This window comes from Epinephelus fuscoguttatus, linkage group LG20 (assembly GCF_011397635.1).
Source record: "Epinephelus fuscoguttatus linkage group LG20, E.fuscoguttatus.final_Chr_v1".
Classification (NCBI taxonomy): domain Eukaryota; kingdom Metazoa; phylum Chordata; class Actinopteri; order Perciformes; family Serranidae; genus Epinephelus; species Epinephelus fuscoguttatus.
The window spans coordinates 24,724,631-24,748,798 of NC_064771.1; the positions used below are offsets into that span (position 1 = coordinate 24,724,631).

The 24,168-nt window shown below is 39.2% G+C and overlaps 1 protein-coding gene across 2 annotated transcripts; it reads right to left on the minus strand.

Annotated features, from left to right (window-relative positions):
* Window positions 1–1,298: 1,298 nt before the first annotated feature.
* Window positions 1,299–24,109, minus strand: ascc1 (activating signal cointegrator 1 complex subunit 1). 2 transcript variants are annotated; one of them, XR_007448074.1, is made up of 11 exons: window positions 23,651–24,109; window positions 23,447–23,549; window positions 23,246–23,343; window positions 22,978–23,156; window positions 22,731–22,864; window positions 20,075–20,194; window positions 19,874–19,998; window positions 19,195–19,268; window positions 14,084–14,228; window positions 11,262–11,306; window positions 1,299–1,502 (listed from the first exon to the last, which is right to left on the minus strand). XR_007448074.1 is itself a non-coding variant. In XM_049562969.1 (10 exons), the coding sequence occupies exons 1-9, from the start codon at window positions 23,763–23,765 to the stop codon at window positions 14,112–14,114; spliced, it is 1,065 nt and encodes a 354-aa protein (XP_049418926.1). In that variant the 5' UTR covers window positions 23,766–24,108; the 3' UTR covers window positions 1,299–1,502; window positions 14,084–14,111. The 2 variants fall into 2 exon arrangements, 1 of the variants encoding a protein (XP_049418926.1); XM_049562969.1 differs by lacking the exon at window positions 11,262–11,306 and having other exon boundaries at window positions 23,651–24,108.
* Window positions 24,110–24,168: the final 59 nt, after the last annotated feature.

The window sequence follows — 24,168 nt, forward strand, 5'->3', positions numbered from 1 at the left end:
TTGAAAGAACATCTAGAGAACTGGAGAAGCCTCATGGGTAAGAGGCGAAACGTTTTCAAGAAACTCAAGCAAGTCCAGTTGCCTCCGATATAGCACTTAAGATTACCATGACCTGGTTGACTGAGACTCTTCATCGATATGTTGCCAATCAATTTGGGAGGAATGCCCTTCGACTGGTACAGGGATTCGAGAGACAATCTAGAGAGCTGAAGAAGCTTCTTGCATAAGAGGCGAAACGTTTTCAAGAAACTCAAGCAAGTCCAGTTGCATACAATATAGCACTTAAGATTACCACGACCTGGATGACTGAGAATCTTCACCGACACACTCTGACGGCCCCTCATGCCATGTTGTTTTCTGTATTTTGGAATTTTTTTACATGTTAAAATGACAAGGTGCTCAAATTTACCTGCAGAGAACAGTGGTAAAGACTTATCCATCCTAAAATATGAACAGATGACACCAATACATACCATATTTCCAGCTTTTTAATCAGCGTCTGTCAGAGGATGCAACAGTGACAGGTACAACTTCAATAAAAGCTAAAAATCTTGCAAACACTGTCTCTTACTACTTGTATATTTATTTACCCTGTTTTACAACAGTTGCAAGGGGCAGTTAATGTTTATCACGTGCAATTTAGGAGACATTTCTGTGACTACATGTAAAGTGGCTGTGCTCTCAGATTTGCATATTAAAGAAGACAGGACTACTGGCCGTAGCGGAGGTCTGTTTTATTCGAGTGCCCTTCTAGTCATTACTGTTTCATGTTGCTTGTCTTCCTTTGAAAAATGAATAAAACTGTCTGGACAAAACAGCAACAGAACAGTCCTCTACTCGTATGTATAAAAAACATGGAGGCAGCTCCACACAGCTAGTCAGAAATCTCTACATATCAGAGTTACGCTGTGGAAGAGTGCCTTTAATTGTGAGGGGATTAACTGATGTCATCAGCTCCCCGTGTTCCTCTCTAGGCAGATGTTGATAGAACTTATCTATCCTGTTCACCAAGCATAATCAGTTTACACAAAAGGAGTACAGGAGAAGGGAAGCTTCATTTGAATAACATCAGACAAGACAGCAAGCGGCAAAATTTAAAAGGTTGTTTATCTGTAAATATTTGCCGTCTGCAAAGCAAACACATCCCGTTTTCTGTCTTACAAACAGCTCATAAGGCCCAACACGAGCTCCGCCGCTTATCGTGGCGGTACATATTCTCACTTGATGTAACAACTCCGCGAGGATCGCTTCAGGAATCCCTGGTACACAACAATTAATTGCAAAAGGCCAAGGGTGGATGCTTTACACATTTATTTATTCATCCTCGCCAGATTTAAGCAGAATGTTAAAATGTAGCACCTCCTGTCACCATGAAAGAAAAACACAACCCAAACAAATGTTCATTTTCCAACTGATTTCAACAAGATTCAGCAAAGATGCAAAGAGACGTTGTTGTGAGTCCGTTCGTGTTCATCATCTGATGGGAAATCCTCATCCATGACCTGCAACACATAATCAGTTATCAATATTTGTACTTTATAACACCCTAAGGCTGCATCTAATGATTGTTTTCATCTTCACTGACTGTGTTGGTTATTTTATAATGACTCAATGTATTATGTAGTCTATAAAATGTCAGAAAATAGAGAAAAATATCCTGGATGACATCTTCATAATTGCTTGTTTTGCCTGAACAACAACATAAAACCCATAGACGTTCAATTTAAAATGATGTAAAACAAATTAAAGCAGCAAATCCTCACATTTAAGAAGCTGAGCAAGTGAGTGTTTGACGTGTGTCCTTGATAAATGGCTGAAATGATCAATTGTAACTCTTGATTCAATCTCTGTTTATGAAGTAATAGAATAATGTGCTACTGACTAATGACAGAACAAGATTGTTTTCAATATTAGTAAAACTTGACTTAAAATGTTAGTGGGTTAAATGACTTTGCTGCATCAAATCACATCGCTGCCTTTATGTTCTGTTATTTAATTAACTTGTGTATATTCCGTCCCAGTGTTTTATTAGCTGCAGCCAGCAGCTCTACAGCTCGCTCTGTCAGGTAGTCGGTCCCCAAAATTTCCCCATCCTTTGGCGGCCACAGTTTTTGCCTAGATCACATCCACACTAGGACATTTTTATTTTAAAACAGATTTTGAGATACACACTAGCGTTTTAGCACTGTTTCAGAAATCATCTCCATCCGTACTAACACGCCTTAAAACGCATATGACATGATCATTCACGTACACTGGGCGTGTGCGTGCTGATGTAGACGTGAAGCAGATTGTCTACTCTGCAGTTGTTTGCTTAGCAACAGAAAAAAACTAAGGGGATGGCAGTAAGTAAGACCAGAGATTTCTTTGCTCGCACCGATGAGGAGATGGAACTGTTACTGACAGTTACATCAGTATAAGGTGGTCTCTGCAACAGAAAGCAGATGGGAAGTGCAGAGCAAATATGGTGACCTATCAGAGGTCACAGGTGTGGTGACCTAGCTATGTTTTGGCTTGACCAGTAGTAGCCTAACTGATAAGACCCAATCAGAAGGCAAACGTGGGCGTGTGAGTTAAGGTCTCCATTTCTGAGCGTCCAGTCTGAAATGCAAACCAGGAGTTTACAACAAAAAAGAGGGCAGCAGTGTTTTCAAAGGTCTCTGTTTTAGGAGTTTCAAAGTGCTGGAGTAGTGTGAGCGTAAATGTAGCAATAGTTATGCATTTTAAAACGAAAACATATTGGTGTGGATGTAGCCTTAGGAGGCGACATTCAGCGTGGAGGTCAACAAATAGATGAAAATCCAGCTCATTTACTTAAGTCATGTTAAGTTTTGCCCCACCAACAAAGGCCTACTGGTTTTGCTGGGGTTTTAAGGGTGGAGTGAAATAAAAATGAACTATGATGTTGGGCAGGACGTCCTCAAGCAAGGAAGAAAATAAAGGGAGAGCGCACCTCAAGATGGAAAAAAATGAATGAGAAAATGAATGAAATTAATGAGCAATTAATTACAATCAGTCCCTTCAGGTTTTCACGAAATGTTATTGGGATTGTTGCTGTGTAAAATGCTTGATTTCATAGCAGCTTTTCAAGTTGTGATGCATGTTGTGATATTTATAGGGATTTTTTTTGTAATGAAATTGCAGGGCAAGTGAAAATTGCAATAATAGTTGTGATGCTGTCTAATCCCTGGTACACACTACATCATATCAGCCCGATTATTATAGCCCTACGCAGCAACGCACGGTGTTGGCTCAGATCATGAACGACGAGTGTCGTAAGCGATAATCCGTCATTTTATCTCCTGCAGGGTGTCATACTAGACGACAACCGACGCCATGTCTGGGATGCCTCACAGCGTCTTTGATTTTCTTTTTGTCGTTCACGACTTCTCTCGTCACAGCTGTCACTTTGACTGATAGAAACACTGAGCAAACTGCTACTGTAGACAATTGTACGCCAACAACACCCTGGCCTTTTTTGATATTTCCTCTAGGGATGTTACCACAAAGAGTAAAAAAGGAAAATAATGGCGAAAGACGACCCATTATGATTGGTCGTGGACCAACGTGTAGTCTGTCATATCCGTCAGGCCAAGTCACGGGACAACTTTATGACTCCACATTCGCCTAATCTGACATAGTGACTCCTCAGAACAGACAAAAATGTCATGTAGTGTGAACCCAGCATTAGACTCTGAGCTTATTACTATGAGCATGCACTGTTTCCCACAGAATTAGAATTTATTTCTAATGGATGAGGGGCTGGGGGGCAGCAACAGCTGATCACTGCCATTGTCGTAGACACTTGTGGGAGGCATCCCTGGACAAAGCAGAGTTCCTTTCCCATTGGTGATGGTTTACCCCGCCCCTACACTTTTACCACACCCCCTTCATAACTCCTGATGCACCTGGAAGTTTACAATTCCATGTGACGCCTAAAAGGAGTGGAGCATTTTAAGCTGTGACCAACGGGTCTGTATCTTGTTCTGTTTGTCCACAAAGCTGTGCCCACTCTGTAGCAACGGCAGCTTTCTATCAGTGAAGCTTAAATCTGCCATGGAGGTCAAGTGTTTGTGAGGCTGTGTGCATGTGAATGTGCATGCACATACCTGGCAGCTATTGCGAATTCTCATTTGTTGAAGTGAAAACCTGTACATTAAGGCATTAAATATTGATGACAATAAAACAAACAAATGGTGCAGCTACATTTCCACTACAGCAGCCACCACTGCTTGTTTGTGGAGCAGTTACTCCCTGTGATAGGAGCTGCCACTGTAAAGTGTGCATGAGGGAAAAAAAAGAAGTCTGCGAGTGAGTTCCTGGATAGGGGAAACGTCAAAGGAAGTTATTTTGAAAGTGGAGGAGAGAATAAACCACATCGGGAGGCATTTAATAAGTAATCTCGAGTGACTTACAGCTGTAAGTGGAGCTGCTCTAAACGCGTATAGATCTAATTCAATTGGATTCAAACTGGGTCACACAGCTATTAAAAGTGCAAAGTTAGTTGAGAGCAGTCTGGCAGCAGTTTGCATTTGCCAGTGAAAGTACTGTAGCTGCTGTTTTTGCACTGCAGGCAGCTGCGGCAGGGGTGGCACAGAGTGCAGCACCTTTTTTTTTCAATTAAACGTACTCAATAGACAGAAGCCGGCTAATATCCTGAACTCTTGACATGCTCAGTCTCTAGAGATGATTTATTTTTAGGCTGCATATCCAGCTTATACCCACTACTATAAATGACAAATCCTCATCAGTTTCACTACTCTACTTCCTACTAATAATGAACAGCATTAAGTGCTGTGTGAAAGGATTTAACACCACAACACTTTGGAGTGGATGGATGAAACACTTGAAGTCAGATGGAGGATTTGTTTAGCAGATTATAGCATCCGATACAGAGGGAGTTTACAACGGTGAAGCTCGGCGTCTGCATATTAAAACTGAATCGATCATGTTGGTAGAGACTAGCTGGCGAACATAGTGGAGCATTTAGCAGCTGAAGAGCCAGATATTTCCCTCATGAGTTGGTGGAGATCAAAAACAGAACTAAAAAGAGAGAATATTGGACTTGTATTTGTCAGGTGGCCAGGGACGCGACTCCAAATGAATGCTAATGCTGCTCCTTGTCTGCTGTGAGTGGAAATAGGCAACGTTGCTAAAACATTTGCCATATTCACAATGAAAGGTGATAATATGTTAATGTTGTGTGTCCAGCTTGTTCTGCTGCCCCCCACACAGACAGAAAATCAATAAATGTTGCTGTAAAGTCCCGACGAAGTTCATTTGAAATTTAAATACAGACACCTCCACAGTCCTTAAAGAAGTATTTCGCTGCTGGAAAGATGGTCCTATCTTACAACTGGGCTCTCTGTGCAATAGAAAAATGCAAATAGTTTTGAAATTAGAGCTACATGACCAGAGAAAACAGAGGAAAAGTGCTGTGGCATTTGCTTTAGTTCAAGAGGTAGAAAACCTACAACTACCAGAATGCACTGCGCTGCACCAGACCAATAAACACCCTCACTGGTAGGTGTTGAAATGCAAGCATGGACGTTTTGACACAGGAAACAATATGTCGACCAGCTGGGAACAAACAACCTTGAGTTACAGTTAAACCCTCTCCCCAGCAACGCTTTCCAGCTCCTCCTAGGAGACGCCAATGCGTTCCCAGGTCAGATGAGATATGTAATCCCTCCAGCACGTTCTGGATCTGCCCTGGGGCCTCCTACCAGTGGGATGTGCCCAGAGTACCTCTAGCTGAAGGCACCCAGGAGGCATCCTGATCAGATGCCTGAACCATCTCAACTGACCCCTTCTGATGCGAAGGAGCAGCGGCTCTACTCCAGGCTCCCTCCAGAAGTCTGAGTTTCTAAAGCTGAGCCCAGCCACCCCACAGAGGAAACTCATTTCAGCTGCTTGTATCCAAAATCTCATTCTTTCTGTCACTACCCAGAGCTCATGACCATAGGTGAGAGTTGGGACACAGATGGACTAGTAAATCGAAAGCTTCTCCTTCCAGCTCAGCTCCCTCTTCACCACGACAGTCTGGTGCAGTGCCTGCATCACTGCAGACGCCGCACCAAACCGTCGATCTATCTCACGCTCCATTCTATCCTCACTCGTGAACAAGACCTGAGAGACTCGCTTGAGGCAGTAAGTATATTTGTAAATATGTTGGTAAAATAAGTTTCTGAAAACTGAGGTGAGAAATAGGCAACACAGCAGCAGAATCTTGGTTCATGTTTGATTAGCACTGCTTAGTTTTGCTATTGGATCTCAGTTTTTCAGCCTCCATTTTTACAATACAGGAAAAAATATGGTGCCCACTTCTCGTTCACAAATTCTTGTATTACAGCCAAACAGTGCACTAAAACATCTTACTGAAAACATTTTAAGCGAGAAATAGGCAATGCACTACAGGACTTTTGGCTTATATTTCATCAGCACTGAGTAGTTTTACAGTTTGACCTCAGTCTTGAGTGGGAGACAGAGAGAAGGGGGGAGGTCTCTCTCTTGATCCGCTTCTATACTCTTTGTGTCTGTGGTGGCGAGCATACAAAACTTTGAAAGCACAATCTGTAGTTCGAGCAACAGCCCTAGAGCCAATGAAAATTCAAGCAGGGAGATGTACTGGTAAGCTGGAGGTTAACCACAGCTGGATGACGCGCTGGCTCCAGGAGTGTTGCTCAGATGACATACTGTGCTTCTGCATTTTCGTACGCCCGCCACCACTGACACAAATGGAAAAGAGGCAGATTTAGAGAGAGACCTGCCTCTGCGTCGCTCTCAAACTCAAACCAAACTCCGATCAAACTGTTCAACCAAGCAGTGCTGTTCAAATATAAACCAAAATTCTATTACTGAGTTCCTTATTTCTCACCTAAAATGTCTTAAGAACATACTTTAGTGCACTGTTTAGCTGTAATATGAGAATTTGTGAACAGGAAGTGGGTGCCATACTGTTTCCTGAATTCTAAAAATGGAGGTTAAAAAAAACTGAGATGGAACAAAGCAGTGCTGATCAAATATGAACCAAGATTCCTTCACAGAGTTGCCTATTTCTCACCTCAAATGTTTTCATAAACATATTTTAGCACACTCTATAACTGTAACCTCGCATCACTCGCATCGCACCAACCAGCAGGAGAATTCAATGGTCCGTTGTGGTGCAGTGCATTCCGATAGTTGTAGGTTTTCTACTTCTTGTGCAAAAGCGAATGCCACAGCACTTTTGCTCTGTTTTTAATGCGGCAGTTTCAAAGGTATTTGCGTCTTTCTGCTGCACAGAAAGCAAAGTTTCATGAGAAGACAATATTTCCAGCACCAAAATACTTCAAGTTACCGATGCTAAATAAACTGCTTTTATGTCCAAATACTTTTAATAAATGGCAAACACTTACTAGTTCCAGCTTCTCAAATGGAAGATTTGATACCTTTCTTTTATGTCATTATAAATTTAATACATTTGGGTTTTGAACTGTTTGTCGAACAAAACAAGCTACAAGCTAACAAGCTAATTCAAGACATCATCTTTGATTCTGCTACATTGTTCTGAGCTTTTTTTCAGTGCTTTCCAACATTTCACACAATAAATAATTATCTCCAAAAAGTAACAGAGTTGGACCGATAATGAAAATTTGTTGCAGCCCTGTTTTAAACTCCTTGTGCAAAGTGTACATAAAGTAAACAGCCGTTTTGAGTGACTACCTGCTGTTCAAACACACCGGGCTTTATGCCTCTCCTCCCCGTGTGAATGCCTCCAGCAGTAAACAGACGTGGACAGCTGCAGGCAGCCTCCAGACTCGGCACTCTGAATGATAAAGAGCTGCTGCAGGGATCACCTGCCTCCTCGTTGGAGACACAGATTAGACATTTCAAATACTCTAGCCTTGGCTGTCCGTCAAGGCCGCTCGTGCCCATTAAGTGACAGAGTGATTAGTGTGACATTCAAACGGCGCTGACACTCAGCTGGAGAGTCACTTCCAACATGAGAGAACAATCAAAGGCAAGGCGCGCTGTCATATTTCACCGCTAACAATATCCAATTTGAAAGATTCGCTGGCTTAGTCTGGCAGGATCATTTTCACCTTTGTAGCTTCTCGTGGATAGACGTGTTTGATTGATCAAAAGACCTTCTTAAAGCAAGCTTATGATTCAAGCTTGTTAAGTGGAAAACATGACACCAGGAGTGCAAAGCAACCAACTTAAATGTCATCTTAGTGCTTCCTTACTGTCAAGTTCACCCTTTCAGTTAATTGGATTTGGATTAAAATATTCTACGAACCTGATCAGCATTCCAGCTTTAAGGCACATATGGGTAAAACTTAACTGTGACCTTAAAAAGTAATTAGGCGCTTAATCGATTTCATGTGTGTTATTACTCCGAGCGCACAAATCAAACATATCTACTGTATTAAAAGGTCACGTCTGTCAAACATCGTCTTTTTTGTTTCCCCGAGCAGATGTTAACGCCGGCTCCTCTGAATGAACGCTTAATTTCTAATCACGCTTTGAGAAATTGCACAGTGCGGTTCTGAATATCAAAATGTGCTATAAAGAAGTTTGACATTGATCAAGTAAGACCTATTTCAAACAGAGTCTGCATAAAAAATGGCTACTGTGAAAACTGGCATGAAATTAAATATGCAAATTGGATGGAGGCCTAAACAATACTTGCTTGAGATAAAACAAGACTTACCAAACATGAATTAATTCTCATTATTGCGAGGTTCATTGTGAGCTTTACGAGCTTATCGGAGTGATTGCTTTGCTTTCACTTCTTTTTAAAATCACAGCTTTTTCTTTCTACAATTTTCACAAGGGGGAAAAAGTAAATAAACCATTGTTTTATTTAATCGTAAGGCTCACCAACGTATGTAAATAAGCACATATGCACACATGCCTGCACAGACAACTAAACTGTTTAACATTTTAATTAAAACCCAGCTCCCGTGTCTCCTCCGATCTTCAGAAATAAGGATGCAGATCCACAGAGGAAATGGGTCCGCTGTAACACAAACAGACACTGAGGTCTCATTTATCCGGCTTATTGAAAGGGATGTATGCTAGTCTCGAAATCTCAAGGGTCAGGTTGGAAGTTCCCACAGCAGGAAGCTCGGAGCTGACTAATTAGGGTGAGGGATGTGGCAGGGACAGAAAAATATGTATGCTGGGCGGCGAGCTCACCCAGTTCAATCCAAATCATTTCCCACACCGTAAAAAGATCTCTAGAAAAAACAAAATACTGTATATAGTATTTTTGTTAATTTCTGACTTTGATTTCTGACTAAAATGTGACTTGCTGATTTGCTGGTTCCAGCTCCTCAGATGTAAAAATCTTCCATTTTTTTCTGTTTTATATCTTTGTAAATTAAATAACTTTTTATTTTGGCCTGTTAGTTGAACAAAATAAGTGATTTAAAGACCCATTCGCACGTAGCATTGACAAGCAGTATTTAAAGGAACACAGTGTGAGATTTAGGGGGATATAGTGGCATCTAGTGGTGAGGATTGCATATTGCAACGATCTGAAACTTCTCCCAGTAAGAATTCCTTCAGTGTTCATTATTCAGGAAGTTTTTATTATGAGCTTAATTATCCACAGAGGTCTCTTCCTCTCCAAAACAAACCAGGTGATTAAAAACTGGTAAAAACACTGAATAAAGCAGTTTCATGTTACAAATCCCTGTCTGGCATGTCGCAGATTGGCAGCTAGCCTTACACTTGCCAATGTGTGCTTACCTGTCTTCTTAGATAACTTAACATCCAGACCTTCGTGAGGTTTTTACCAGGAGCCGAATTATCCACAGAGGTCTGTCAATCTCCAAAACAAACAAACCCAGTGATTTAAACTGGAATGAACACTGAATATAACAGTTTTATGTTTAAAAAAAATCTGTTTTTCCAACACTGCTTGTTGCTAACTACAGTCCAGACGTGAAAACGCACACGGACCTATCTAGAGCCAGTGTTTAGTTTGTCCGTGCTGAGCTACTGTAGAAACATGGTGGTGCAACATGGCTGACTCCATGGACAAGGACCTGCTCCCTATGTAGATATGAACGGGTCATCCTAAAGTAACAAAAACACAGAGGGAAACTTATATTAACTCCATTTCTGCTGATAAATCCCACTAGACTAAAGAGACACCCTTGAACGCATTCATTCATTCATTCATTCATTCATTCATTCATCTTCTAACCGCTTCATCCTCTTGAGGGTCGCGGGGGGGCTGGGGCCTATTCCAGCTGACACCCTTGAACTTAGCATTATTAAATAATCTATAAATAGGGATGGAACGATACATGATTTTATCAGGGATCGCAATGAAAAAAACTCAATGAGTTGATTGCGGTGAATTTCCATTAATGAAATAATCGTGAATATATGGTCAAGCACCACCTGTACAGACTGCTGTGCAACCAAAAAGAAATAAGACTGCAAAAACAAGCTGCAAACAAACCAACTTCAAAAAACGCAAAATATCTTAATCCAGCACTGGCATATTTAAAGAGACATTTTGCTGATTTTCAACCAGGTCTGTGTTACTTCAGCGTGGGGAGTGTGTGCAGATGAACCGTGTTTGGTATTCCCTCGTGCAAGCAATGCCAGAAAGTCTGTACTGTAAGCAAAAATGCACCATAATTTTACATCATCCAGCAGATTTGGCTAGTGGATAGGTGGGGGACTCTGAGAACTGGCGGCATGCGGGACGCCTTAACACTGTTCATCTGCACACACTCACCAGACTGAGGTTACACAGACGTGGTTGAAAATCAGCAAAGTATCCCTTTCACATCAGAAGATTAAATACCATTGAAATAGTTGAAAAGCCTGACTTTTACCATGCTCGTCTTTTGCTAAAAATGATTAACTGATTAGTTGTCAAATATTAAATTTATCACCAACTAATATGATAACTGGTCGAGTAATGAGATTGAGACTGACAAAACAAGACATTTGAGGATGTCATTTTGGGCTTTGGGAAACACTGATCAACATTTTTCACCATTTTCTGACATTTTATAGTCAAAAAACAAATACACTGAGAAAATAATACACAGATTTATCGACAATGAAAATAATCATTAGTTGCAGCCCTACAGTCCAACATGTTCTTAATCTATGCATCAAAACACACATATGGTCACTTAAATAAACATGTAATCTGAACACCTTATACAGAAATCTGGTGACAAATTAAATGTCTTTGGTGTCTGAGTGTGTCTGCAGATGATGTATGTTCCTCCGTGTGTTTTCAGTACCATCATTAGTGAAGACATCTGCCCAGCGCATCCTTAATCATGTCACTGCCAAAACAAACAAGGATGCACGTTCTCAATGAATTTCATTAACTTGCAAATGATCTTCTCACTCTCGCTCTGCGTGTGCTTTTGAACAATAGTATCGGCAAATCCCAGAGCCCTCACTGTTACCTGAGAGTGGCGTTCTGTGGCTGGATGTGTACTCCTGACCCACTAACAAGCATGCTCTCAGGAGACAGGGAGTGGATAATTAGGCCTTTCCTGGGTCTGAAAAGATAAATTTTATGGAAGGCCTGGCTGGCTGGCTGTTTTCTGATGACGAAATTTGCATGTCCCTGTCTAATGGCGTCTGTTGACATGGCTCCAGGAGAACAGGGAAAAAAAGAAGTCACACCACTGCTGAAATGGGAGGGTGGACAGCAAGGGATGGCAGAGCTGACAAACAAAAAGCGCCCTCAGTTTCCATCAGTGTAACTTTTGGCCGCTGTGCAACTGCCCTCCTGCATGCCAAGCAGAGCGCATCGCCAGCTGAGGGGAGGGCTGAAAAAAGCTCTGATGGCGGGAGCAAGTGGCACAGGCTCTGTCCGATGTCTGTATTCACTGACACACCCGACAGACGGGAGTGGGAACGAGGTTGTGGCTTCATGCGGGGAGGGCACAGATAAAAAAGATGGAGGGGAAAAAAAACCAAGACTGGTGTAATAAATCATGTCAGTGACGCATTAACACATTCATGAGGCAGTAAGATGAAAGGAAATGGATGATACTTGGTAATGGTCAGGGTGAAACCAGAATTTTGGACAGTTAAGAAAGTTTTTATGATTTAGTTTGAAATTATTTCCTTATAAATGTTAAAGTCTCACAGTCTGCAAGAGAAAGTCTGAGTTTCTCGAAGTATCAGCTGAAAAACGGTTATAAAACTTTGATCAGCTATTTCAGCCGTCATGGTCACCAGGTGAGACGGTGCAGCAGGACTCCTTAAATTATTCATAATCTGCCGTTAATACTGACTTCCTGTGCGACTGGACTGAATGTATATGAGATGTACCAGCCTATAATCTCCCGAGAGTGAACAAGTCAGGGCATTTAGACAACTTTAAGGGTAACACTGTATTTGGATGGTGATATTTACCAGGTGATAAAAAAAGTAAATGATCATCCAGAGGTGGAAGAAAGTACTCAAAAAAGATAAAGAAGAAAAAGAAGTAGTAGAGATGAAGAGGATGATATATTAGTGATGACCACAAAGATGAAGACGTCATAGTAGTAGTAGCAGTAGTAGTAGTAGTAAAAAAAAGTAGTAGTGAAGAAGAAGCGCAATAAGACGTAGTCTTAGCAATGAAGAAGTAGCAATGAAGAAGACGACGAAGAAGAAGAAGGAGTAGTAGCAATAAAGACAACGAAGAAGTAGTAATGACGATGAAGAAGAAGAGGAGCAAGAAGAAGATGTAGTCTTAGCAAAGAAGTAGTAGTGAAGAAGAAGAAGATAAAGACAAAGTAGTAGTAGTAGTAGTGAAGAAGAAGAAGAAGAAGACGAAGAGGTAGCAGTAGTGAAGAAGAACAAGAAGGAGTAGTAGCAATGAAGATGAGGAAGGAGAAGTAGTAGTGAAGAAGAAGATAAAGACAAAGAAGTAGTAGTAGTGAAGAAGAAGATAAAGACGAAGTATTAGTAGTAGTGAAGAAGAAGAAGACGAAGAAGAAGAGGCAGTCTTAGAAATGAAGAGGTAGTAGTAGTGAAGAAGAAGAAGACAAGACATAGCCTTAATAAAGAAGAGGTAGAAGCAGTGAAGAAAATGAAGAAGAAGAAGAAGAAGAAGAAGAAGAAGAAGAAGAAGAAGAAGAAGAAGTAGTCTTAGTAATGAAGACTGAGAGGTAGTAGTATTGAAGAAGAAGAAGCAGTGGCGTGAAGACGAAGCAGTGCTGGTGATGAAGAAGAAGAAGACGAAGACAAAGTAGTCTTAGTAACAAAGAAGTAGCAGTGAAGAAGAAGAAGTAGTAAAGAAGAAGACAGTAGTATAGAAAAAGAAGTAGTGAAGAGGAAAATGAAAGAGAAGTGGCATTAGTGAAGGAGAATAAGATGTAGTAGTACTAAACAAGAAGATATAATAGCAGCATAGATGGAAAAACAGTCTCCTAAATGTAGTAGAGGTATACAACAACAAACTTATATCAAATGAATTAACTCATGTCCAAGTATCTCAGATTGTACCTAAATGTCATTTGTCCACAAAGCGTCACTTATTATATATTTGATACAACCTGATCCAGGACTGATCTAAAGCCTCTCATCTGTCTTCACATCTTTAACAATCCAATTTCACACAGTCAGTCAATCATCTCCTCCTCTAACGTAACATAATTACACTGTGACTGCTATCCAAAATACAATCTCCCAAAACATGCAGAAGTAAACACATTGTACAAAATCACAAATTTCAAGTTTTTTATTCAAGTTTTCTTTTGATTGTCTGTTCCATTAAAATGTATTATGTGTCATTTATTCTGATGCTGTTTGACTCAGGTTCCCTGAGGAACACCAACTATATGGAGACTGAAGTACAAAAACACAAATCTGACTACTTGGAGCATTTCAGTGTGACTTTGCATGTTTCATCTTTTGAGTGAATTTTCAATCATTCTGACTCTGATCATTTGATTTTTCCACATAAACTGTTCCCAGAGGATTTTAGAAAAAGACTTTGGTTCAGATACAGGCAGAAAAATGAAAAGAATACAACCCAAACCTTATGCTGCCACCTAGTGGCCGACAGCGCTTTGGTGTTCTGCTAACCTAGAAACTTCATTAATTATTAATACCCCACCTGAGAGTCTGCTCAGCCCTGATGAAGCTCATGAGAAGCTGGCACTTCCTGCAGAGGTGTAGTAGCCCGTACAATCTGTCGAGTATCTCTGGGACAGCAGAACAGTGTTCAGCTCAAACTCTCCAAAATGGTATGTGCCAAATTTCTGTAAGGAAAACAGCAAAAGCGTTAAAATAATGAAATAAAAGCTTCAATGATACAAAACTTCATCATCATTACAAAGTCGTAATCTGCCTGAGGATCTGAGAGCCGCTGGAAGAGCTGACATTTTTAAACTTAAAACCTACTTATCAGTTGGGCTTTTTATCATGAATAGTTTATAGACATTAATTACTTTATATTCATTAACATTATTGTCTTTATGTTGAAAGTTTTGACTTATTTTATTACTATAATCTTTTACTTTATTTACTTATTTTTTTCTTTAATCTTTTTATCATCACCATCATTATTATTGTAATTATTATTATCCCTCAAAGATTTAATTTGCTTTGCTGTGTTTTGTTTTTTCAATCTATTTTATCTAGTTTTTGTCTAACTTTTAGTATTATAATAATTATTTTATTAATTATTTTAGTTTTATCATTATTATTACTATTATATTACTATTATTATTATTATTATTATTATTAATCATTTTAGGTTTTTCTTATCCATTGTAGATTTAATTTGCTTTGCTGTTTTGTCTGTTTAATCTATTTGTCTAACTTTTATTATTATTATTATTATTATTTTATTATTTCAGTTTATTATTATTATTTTCCCTCAAATTTAATTTGCTTTGCTGTGTTTTGTCTGTTTAATCTATTTTATCTAGTTTTGTCTAACTTTTATTATTATAATTATTATTTTTATTATTAATTATTTCAGTTTTATTATTATTATTATTATTATTATTATAATCATTATTATTTTCATTTTTCATTTTTTTAATTTGCTTTGCTGTGTTTTGTCTGTTTAATTTATTTCATCTACTTTTTGTCAAACTTATTATTGTTGTATAACTTTAAAATCTATTCTATTGTGTTTCATTGCTGTTTTTTTTATCCTCGTTTTGCCTTTTATAGTTTTCATTTTGCTGTGTTTTGCTATCATTACTATTATTATAGCTTTTTATACGTTTTGTTTCATATTTTCATAGTTTTTATCATCTTTTAACGTGTATTGGTCTTGAATTATTGTTTTTGTTATGTTTACAGTCTACACTTTTTCTGTCTTTATTATTGGCCTGAGATGCTTTGAACTGCACTAACCTAAAATGTGTTATACTAATAAAGTTTGACTGATTTATTGATTACACATTATTTTTCCATTATAACAATATTTCCTGATTTAAAAAAAAACAACAAACTAACCACTAAATGATTTAGAATAGGCAGCACTTTGCTTTAAAAGTGAACTTGTTAAACTTTGTGGAGAAAAATAATAACCTGTCACTCACAAACATGGTGTTACCATGGTGACGGGCGACCGAGCATTTGTTCGGCACCCTTGTGTCATTTTCAGAGAGGAGAAAATGAAGGATTTTGTTATTCAAACAAAGACTTTCTCTCTGCACTGCAGAAGAAAGGTGGCTGAATCTCAGAGCTTTTTTTTGTTATCTGCAGTGTCAACTCGGTGTCACATTTCAGTCGTGACACACACGAAGGCACCGAACCTGGAAGATTTTACACTCTCACTCTGACAAGTGCTGCTTTAACAAAAAAATCAATCAAAACTCTCTTCTTTGAGCTGTACAGGAGTGTTCTTGTTCCCTCAGATAACAGGTTTAATCAATATACTCTTCAGCAGATAACACCACCAGATAGCAGATTTTTTAACACCCTGTTTTTCAGCATTGTTGGTTGTAGAAATCTTAAATGCACCATATGTAATTTCTGCAGCTAGGGGTCTCTTAATCAAAACTATAATAGCAGACTTTAATGACATGATGAAGTAGCATGGGATTGTGGGAGCTGTTTTTACTGTTGAGAAGTCACAGGGAAGGCGTTTTTCTGTAGGCCAACACAAAATTTAGTGTCGCCCTGGTTGCCTTGTTAAAAAACCTTTGGGATTCATTCATTCAAAAACCCATTGACTCTGAGACGAGGGAACCGCGAGTGCTAAAATGCTAACTCATTTCTGTGGTTTAGGACTCATTCTCGTGGCACTCTACTACTACTACCGATTAAAATCTGACGTGAGGCAGACGTTATGCTCACAGACGAGGACATGCACTGAAGTTTTGTATACATTACTTTCATTCACGTCATGTCACCTCAGTCCAATTAAATAGTTGCATTTAACTTCAGCTAATGCAATGTTAACTTGCTAAATTATCATTAAGTTTAGATAAGTTGAATACCCTTACAGCTACTGTAGCCGTAAAGTTATGTGCTGACTTCAATCTTGTGGTAGCCCAGCGTTGTTATCTGTGGCAAAAATAATACTAAAAATAACTTTATGAGTGTTATAATGTTATTATTGTTATTATTATTGTTACCGTGTGTGTTAGCTTGGTGGCTGGCATAAGCAGCGTGTCATAGTAGCACATCACAGTAAGCTAGATCGATATTGAAATATCATATAAATAAATAAGGTCTCTACTGCAGTGGATTCCAAACTTTTTGTGCCAAATCAAGGCTTTTAATGTGTCACACACTTACAATGCCCACGCGTGAATGAAGGTTTTTTAAATTCAATTCAGTTATACTTTTTTAGCTAGACTTTGCCTCTTTATTAGGAACAGGGGCACACAACATGCTGATACAGTCACTTAAAAATTAACTTACAACTTTTTGTATAGGCCCAGTTGAATATTGCAATAATAATGTGTGGTTATCAAAAAATTCCATGGCACACCTGGAGTAGCATCGTAGTATCACATATGTAATATCACATATGTTTAAACCAACACCGCTGAAATTAAAAGTAAAATTTAAAACACAACAAAAGGATCTGCATATCACACTTTTTATGTTACTGGAAATAACTGTATTATTAGTTTATACGGTGTTAATGTAGCACAATGCACATATTTGATTTACACACTTACGGACATTCTTATTTCGATTTTATTAAATTTATTATTTTATATTTACATATTTCTATTTCATACTCTTATTCTTACTTCTTTTAATTCTCTATTCTTCACATCGGAGCGACTGTAACAGATCACTATTTCCCCTCGGGGTTCAATAAAGTACCTCTTATTCTGATTATTGTTTTTATCTCATCACTGTTGGGTGTTTTATTTTTGGATTATTTTTTAAATTTCCTGATTTTTTTGCGTCATTGCTGTCAACCATGTAAAGAACTCTGTAACTATGTTCTTAAAAGTGCCTTATAACCAAAATTTATTTAGATTACTGTTATAATAAGTCCTGAATGACCAGGATCTGACTGACTTGTGATAACTCTGTTCAGGCGCCTATAGCAAACAGCATTTGTCTTAAAATTGTTACCTGAAATGTGACTTACAGTTACAGAAGACAATTTGACTTGTCACAGTGGGAAAAGCTCATGTGTAAAGAAAAGAATTAAAGAGGGCTGAATTTAATTTAGCTGCACCAGTTTCAGAGTACTGGTGTTGTGCATGCTGTCACGCTATCCTGCCTTACTGGGACGCTCTAATAGAACAGAGACATCATTAATGTTGTTAGCAACACTGCTGCTTTCCCTGCTGTGACAAATCGGAATGTCTGCTGTGAAAATGGCCTATTTATTAGTTACACCCAAAACAGAACATCACACACACACAGATTACCCACTGGGGATATGTATAAATACTCAACGTGTTTGTGACTTGAAAGTGGGGCGACCATAAGTGGCTTCTGAGTGGATCAGGTGAGTTACCGTCTAATTACACATCGCAGCTGGTCTGGGAACACAATCATTTAGTGCCCGCCTGAAATCATAACACCATTACGATTGGTGGCAGTGAGTCGGCCCCGAAATTAACCAGATTATCCTCTGTGCATGCTCGAGTGCTGTCAGAGTGCCCCCCCTCCCCAAACAACTAAATCCATCTATTTTTAAGACCTATTAATCAGCAAGCTCTCGAGTCCCAATGAGACTCAAATGTAACCACAGTTGAAAACCTATACACAGTGTGCTGAAGGTGCAGACAGTGTTGCATCAGGTGTGGTGCAATACTGCTGCAGGTGCATGAATGCAGTAAACAGAAGCTGGTCAATTTCCACATATATTTTAGTTAAACATTAAGTCAAACTTATATATCTTATAGTAGGCTCCCTATTTTTTCCAGATTTAAGCAAAAATAATTAATTTTTCTTCACCTACTTTATTGTACTTATGTTGTAAATGTTTTTCTGTTATTTTGAACATTTAACATTTTTTAAAACAGAGCTGAAAACCTATTTATTTAGTTTGTCTTTTAATAAATTTCATTTTTATTTTATATTATTTATTTTATTTTATTTTGTTTTATTTTATTATTTATTCTCTGATTTTTATTATTCTACTGTCTTTTTATTGTAATTTTTCTGGCCTTTTTGCTTTAGTTTTAATGTGTTGCATATTTAATGTGAAGCACTTTGAGCTACATCTCTTGTGAGAAAAGTTCTCTATGAATATTGATTATCATTTTTATTTTATCTATTATTTTTATTATTTCTTTGCTATATTTCATTTTTTTTTTTAATTTTAAAGCCGTAACCAGTATTTTATTGTCATAATTTTTATTCTTGTTTTGTCTTTTTATCTAGTTCTCTAATCTAATGCTTTATTTCACTTTGTTTTACTATTATCACTGTTATTATAGCTTTTAAATTATTTATTTCTATTAGATTTTCATTATTTTATTCTTTTATATTCTCTCAAATTGTTAAATTGCCTTTATGTTTTTACATTTTTTCTGTCTTATTACCAGCCTATCTGCCATCTGTGAAGCACTTTGAACTACATTAACCTGTATGAAAGGTGCCATACAAATAAAGTTTGACTGCCTAGTTTTTTTAATCAGGCTTACCTTTACGTTTTCATTTGGCCTACAGAAAAAAAATCTTTCAAAATCCTCATGTGTAATTATGTGATATCAAGTAGAGAGAACAGGTCAGAGTGTCTATAATCCAGCAGTATGTCAAAGGGCAGGCAGGAGTAAATCCTCTAACCTTTAAAATGTTTCTGGCGTCAAAAGCCTCTCTTTCACTCATGGCTTGTCTTCCGGGGCCGCCCGTGTCTTCAACTGGAAAAACACCAGAGTGTAAAAGACAGGCTTAACAATGTAGCACAGGACAAAGACATGCATGTTAACTCCTGAACAAATAAACATGTTGACTTGCTGCAACAGTGGGCAATTGTAAGGTGACAATCAAGGTCATTTTAGTTGTGAAACAGGGACTAAGGAGGAGGAAAAACACTGCAGTTTAATCTTCAGCAGTCTGGCAAACGTGGTCGGCAGTGACACGGCCCCTCCCTTGTGCTGTGTTGTTGGTCAGCTCGGTACAAATTTGAGAACTGGGGCTGGACTTTATCCACAGCCAGAATGAATGAGGCCATTGTCAGAGTACTTGGAAAACACGCCGCTTGGTGCACGTAAACAGAGCAGTGGCCAAACAGAGAACTAGCTGCCAGATGCCTGTCTTCAGGAATTTGTTGTTGTAACTGCTGAAGATTCAGCTTTGTCGTCACTGCAGCTCAGGTGCATGCCAAAAGATAATAAGGGGACACTGTCACATAGGTTCAGGGCAGGAGGTGCAAATGTGGTCACAGGGCAGGAGGTACTGCGTCAATGACTTTGTTTCTACTCAAGCTACTGGCACATACGCCTTTTGCATGTAATGTTTTTACCTGTGGAGTCCTTTCTGAACAGAGTGTTCATCACAGTGCCGTGCAGCTTCACCTTGTCCCAATCTCGGACCATCAGCCCCGCTGAGACAAAGTGCTCTACCAGCTGGTCTGCAATCACCTGCAGCCTTAAGAGCAGCAAGAGAAAAAACATAGTAACTTTGTAAATTCATTTAAGTGTGAATTTGTGTCTGATCCACTTACTTGTCTGACTTGTCTTTCACATTGACTTTGGCATACAAGACGTCCACCATGGCTGGGTCATCGTTCATGTACTCTATACCCGTCACCTCCACCTGCAGTGGATTCCCTTCTGTGATGTCCCTAAGGGCAGACAGTAAAAAGCAGATTGCAGTGACTCACCTGGAACATCAGGTTTACAAGTTTCCTCCAGATTTTCCATTTCAAAGTTCCCTACTTCTCCAGACTCAAATTTTCAGTCCTCCATAAATTTTTTAGATCATAATTGGCATCTGAGTACAAATTGCTGGATGTTTATTATGCAAATAAACAGTTTTAAAATCCAACCGTTGACACGTATGTTCCATTTTGACAATGTCTTCTATTATGTTGCCAAAAAATTGTGCCCATGAAAGACCAAACCTCTGCTCCAAGAGGAAGTAAAGTAACCAGTGTTACCCATACCTTTATTACATTCTCTTAACATACTGAATAAATATTATATCCTAGTTTCCTCCCATAGTTTTTGGTCTCTTTTATAAATAAGAACCAAAAGGGAGTTGCAGTAAACACAGTCCATTTACGTTTCTGATTGCAGCATAAATCATAAATGTTCAGACAAGCTTAATATCTGGTCATTTGTGGTGCTATGTATCTGTGCAATTTAAACATATTCCTGCTTTTTCCTCCTGTCTGGATTTGTTTCAGTTATTAAGCACTTGAGGCAGAGCTGTTTTGCAGGTGTAGGAGTGTGCGTTCAGTCAGACGCCAGACTTCCTGCCTTGCTTTTGACGACATCAAGCTCACTCTGGCCTGTACTCTCAAACAGTGGTGAACATTTTTACTGCTGCCTGCTCCAAACGCCATGAAAAATGTTCAGCTTGTATAAGCATTTTATTATTTTTAGAGATTTGAATTTTACATTTTAGAAAACAGAAAAGAGGCAACAGTCTGAAAACACAAATAGTTTTCTGCACTCTTTTATGTTTTTTCAATACTGAACCAGACTTGGAAATAACTAAAATCAAAGTCCATACCTTTACATGCTGAGTAGAATCCTGCTGCTTTTAGATTTTACTGTCATATTTTTTGGACCCTGAATGTCGAGCAATACAATGTTCTGTTTGTGAAAACGTTGTTGTACTCCAAGTACTTTTTCTTGTGTATGTGAAACTGAGTTAACTTGTAATCCTGTTATCCAATCGTTATAATTCAGTCTACTCAGATCCAATTCAATCCAACCTTTGGAAGGTACAATGACATAAATTGATTACTTATTACCTCTGCCAGGAAGGTTTGATGACGTTTTTGGTGCTGTTTGTTAGTTTATCAGAAGGATTACAGAAAAACTACTGGCCTGTGTTATTCTATAGTTTGCTTTTTGTCAACAAATCCCTTAAATAAACCAAGGAAAAAATGGTGTTGGTAACTAGTTTACTCAGCCCATCTATGGCACTCAGTCCAGAATCCATTCAAAGTAAACACTGTATTTGTTACTACTGTAACTACTTTCTGCTGTAGATTTGGTGCCCTTTAAGTATTTACAGCAGCAGGACAGTTTATTCCAACCCTCACCTATGGTGATGAGCTTTGGGTAATGAACGAAAGAATGAGATTGCGGATACAATCAGTGGAAATGAGTTTCCTCCGTGGGGTAGCTGGGCTCAGCCTTAGAGATAGGGTGAGGAGCACAGACATCTGGAGGGAGCTCAAAGTAGAGCCGCTGCTCCCATCAAAAGGGGTCAACTGAGGTGGTTTGGGCATCTGATTAGGATGCCTCCTGGGTGCCTCCCATTAGAGGTGTTCAGGGCAGAGCCCACTGGTACAAGGCCCCGGGGCAGACCCAGAACACACTGGAGGGATTACATATCTCATCTGACCTGGGAACACCTTGGGGTCCCCCAGGAGGAGCTGGAAAGTGTTGCTGGGGAGAGGGACGTCTGGGGTGCTTTGCTTGGCCTGCTGCCCCCGTGACCCAGTCCCGGATAGGTGGATGGAAGGACAGTGTATGCAGGACTGACTAAAAAACATAAACTACAGTGCCAACATGTCCCCAGGTGCAACAGTGTAGCTCACTGACGTGTGTTTGGCACAAAGGAATAAGTTACATCACACTCTGGCAACACAGACTTGTTAGTAGGATCAAGTCATTGTAAGTTTTCACGAGCTTTGCTAACAATTAATAAAATATAGAATACCACCAGATTTATTCTCAACAGCAATCCTTTTGGGTTTATTCTATCAAGTCTTGTTTTTATCTTCAATAAAACCAGAACAGTTCATTCATTCATTTTCTATAGCCACTTATCGTGTTGGGGGTTGCAGGGGGCTGGAGCCTATCCCAGCTGACATTGGGTGAGAGGCAGGGTACACCCTGGACAGGTCGCCAGACTATCACAGGGCTGACACATAGAGACAGACAACCATTCACACTCACATTCACACCTACGGACAATTTAGGGTCACCAATTAACCTGCATGTCTTTGGACTGTGGGAGGAAGCTGGAGTACCTGGAGAAAACCCACGCTGACACAGGGAGAACATGCAAACCTCCCATCCTGTATTTGAACTGGGAATCCTCTTGCTGTGAGGCACAATGCTAACCACTGCACCACTGTGCTGTTTTTAGTTACACAGTTTAAATCTGAGTGTGATATAATAACCTTATTTGGCCCCTACCTGATGACATTTTGACACTCCTGAAGGTGTTCACATGCTTTTCTCACTTCTGTGTCATTCAACAGAGCCAGGGTGCCGATGGTCAGGTGAAGCTTTGCGGCGTTCTGAAAGATGCTTCCATCTACTCCATGATCCTACACAATTCAGAACAAACTGTGAATTAATTTAAGATGTAATGTGTTGATCTGAACCAATACATGGCCACCACTGTCACCCATCATTACCATTCATATTCCTTTGACACTACCTGTGAGCACTGCTTCAACACCTCGTCTTTAAAGCTCAGGAATCCTTCTTGAATTTTGGGATCGTTCAGAGGGAATGACAGGAAGTGCGTGAAAGGCTGCTTCTTCCGGAAACTCTCAATGAGGACCTCGACTCGTGTGACTGCAGATGAGACCGCAGATTTGTGGGAACCTGTGATAACTGTCAGACAAAGGAAGAAAGTCAAGAGAAAGTCTTTTGTTTCACAGTGTGCTCTCTAACTTAAATGATGCTCTTATTATATGCCACACCTATCTGTCCTTCCACTCCTTGTTTGGGGATGCTGATAGATGTCTTTGTATCAAACTCCAGGCGTCTGCGTGTCTCTCCTTTTTTCCCAATGATGTATCTGCAGTACAAACACATTATGCTCTTAACAAACAAAACATATTGTGCTTTTCAACTTGGGGGAGATACAGAACAATCACAACATGTTCATTTTGTAAACTCACTTGTAAAGGACACTTGGCACATCAATGGCACAGCGGTATCCCTTATCAGTCTGCTCAATGAAGTTGGCATCACAGGATTCATCTTCTGCAAAGTCTTCACTCTCTGTACATGTCAAGAAACAACAAATATACAGATACCTTATTAGTTTCTTTTATAGGAAATTGTGGCCACAGCTTGACAGCACTGCCTGGGACTTCACATACCTGGTGGTCCCATGTAAGACATATCTTCCTCTTCCTCATAATGTTCTTCCTTAATGACATTCCTTCGGTATATTCTTCCATGTATATTTATAAGAGCTGGACGTAAAACATCCATAGTGTAAACTAGTTAACGTTAGCTAACTTTAAGCTAACCTAACAAGACTAATAAACCTCTAAATTGCTCGCTAACAAGTTGTCTACACGAAATAAATGGTGTAAATTAGCTTTTTCAACAGTTTAGCTGGCTAGTTGCTCATTTATATTGAAAAGAGTTGGACGTAAAACATCCACAGTGTAAACTAGCTAACGTTAGCTAAACTTAAGCTAACCGAACAATACTAATAACCCTCTAAATTGCTCGCTACACGACGTATAAATTAGCTTTTGTTGCTTTTTAAACACTTTAGCTAGCTAGTTTCTCCTAACGTACATGTCAGTTGACGTTTACATGTTAGTTTCCCTACTTTACGACACACAGCGGCGGCGTTTCATGTTCAGTAGATCTACAAACGGAAATT

Bases quoted from the DNA above. Each gene is read 5' to 3' on its own strand.
- ascc1 (XM_049562969.1), bottom strand. From the start codon at position 23,765: ATGGATGTTTTACGTCCAGCTCTTATAAATATACATGGAAGAATATAC. The intron at 20,195-22,730 runs GTAGGGGCCAAA...GTCTGCCCTTAG, and splicing joins GAGTGTCAAAATGTCATCAG to GGACATCACAGAAGGGAATC. The intron at 19,999-20,074 runs GTAAGTGGATCA...GCTGCTCTTAAG, and splicing joins GTGAAAGACAAGTCAGACAA to GCTGCAGGTGATTGCAGACC.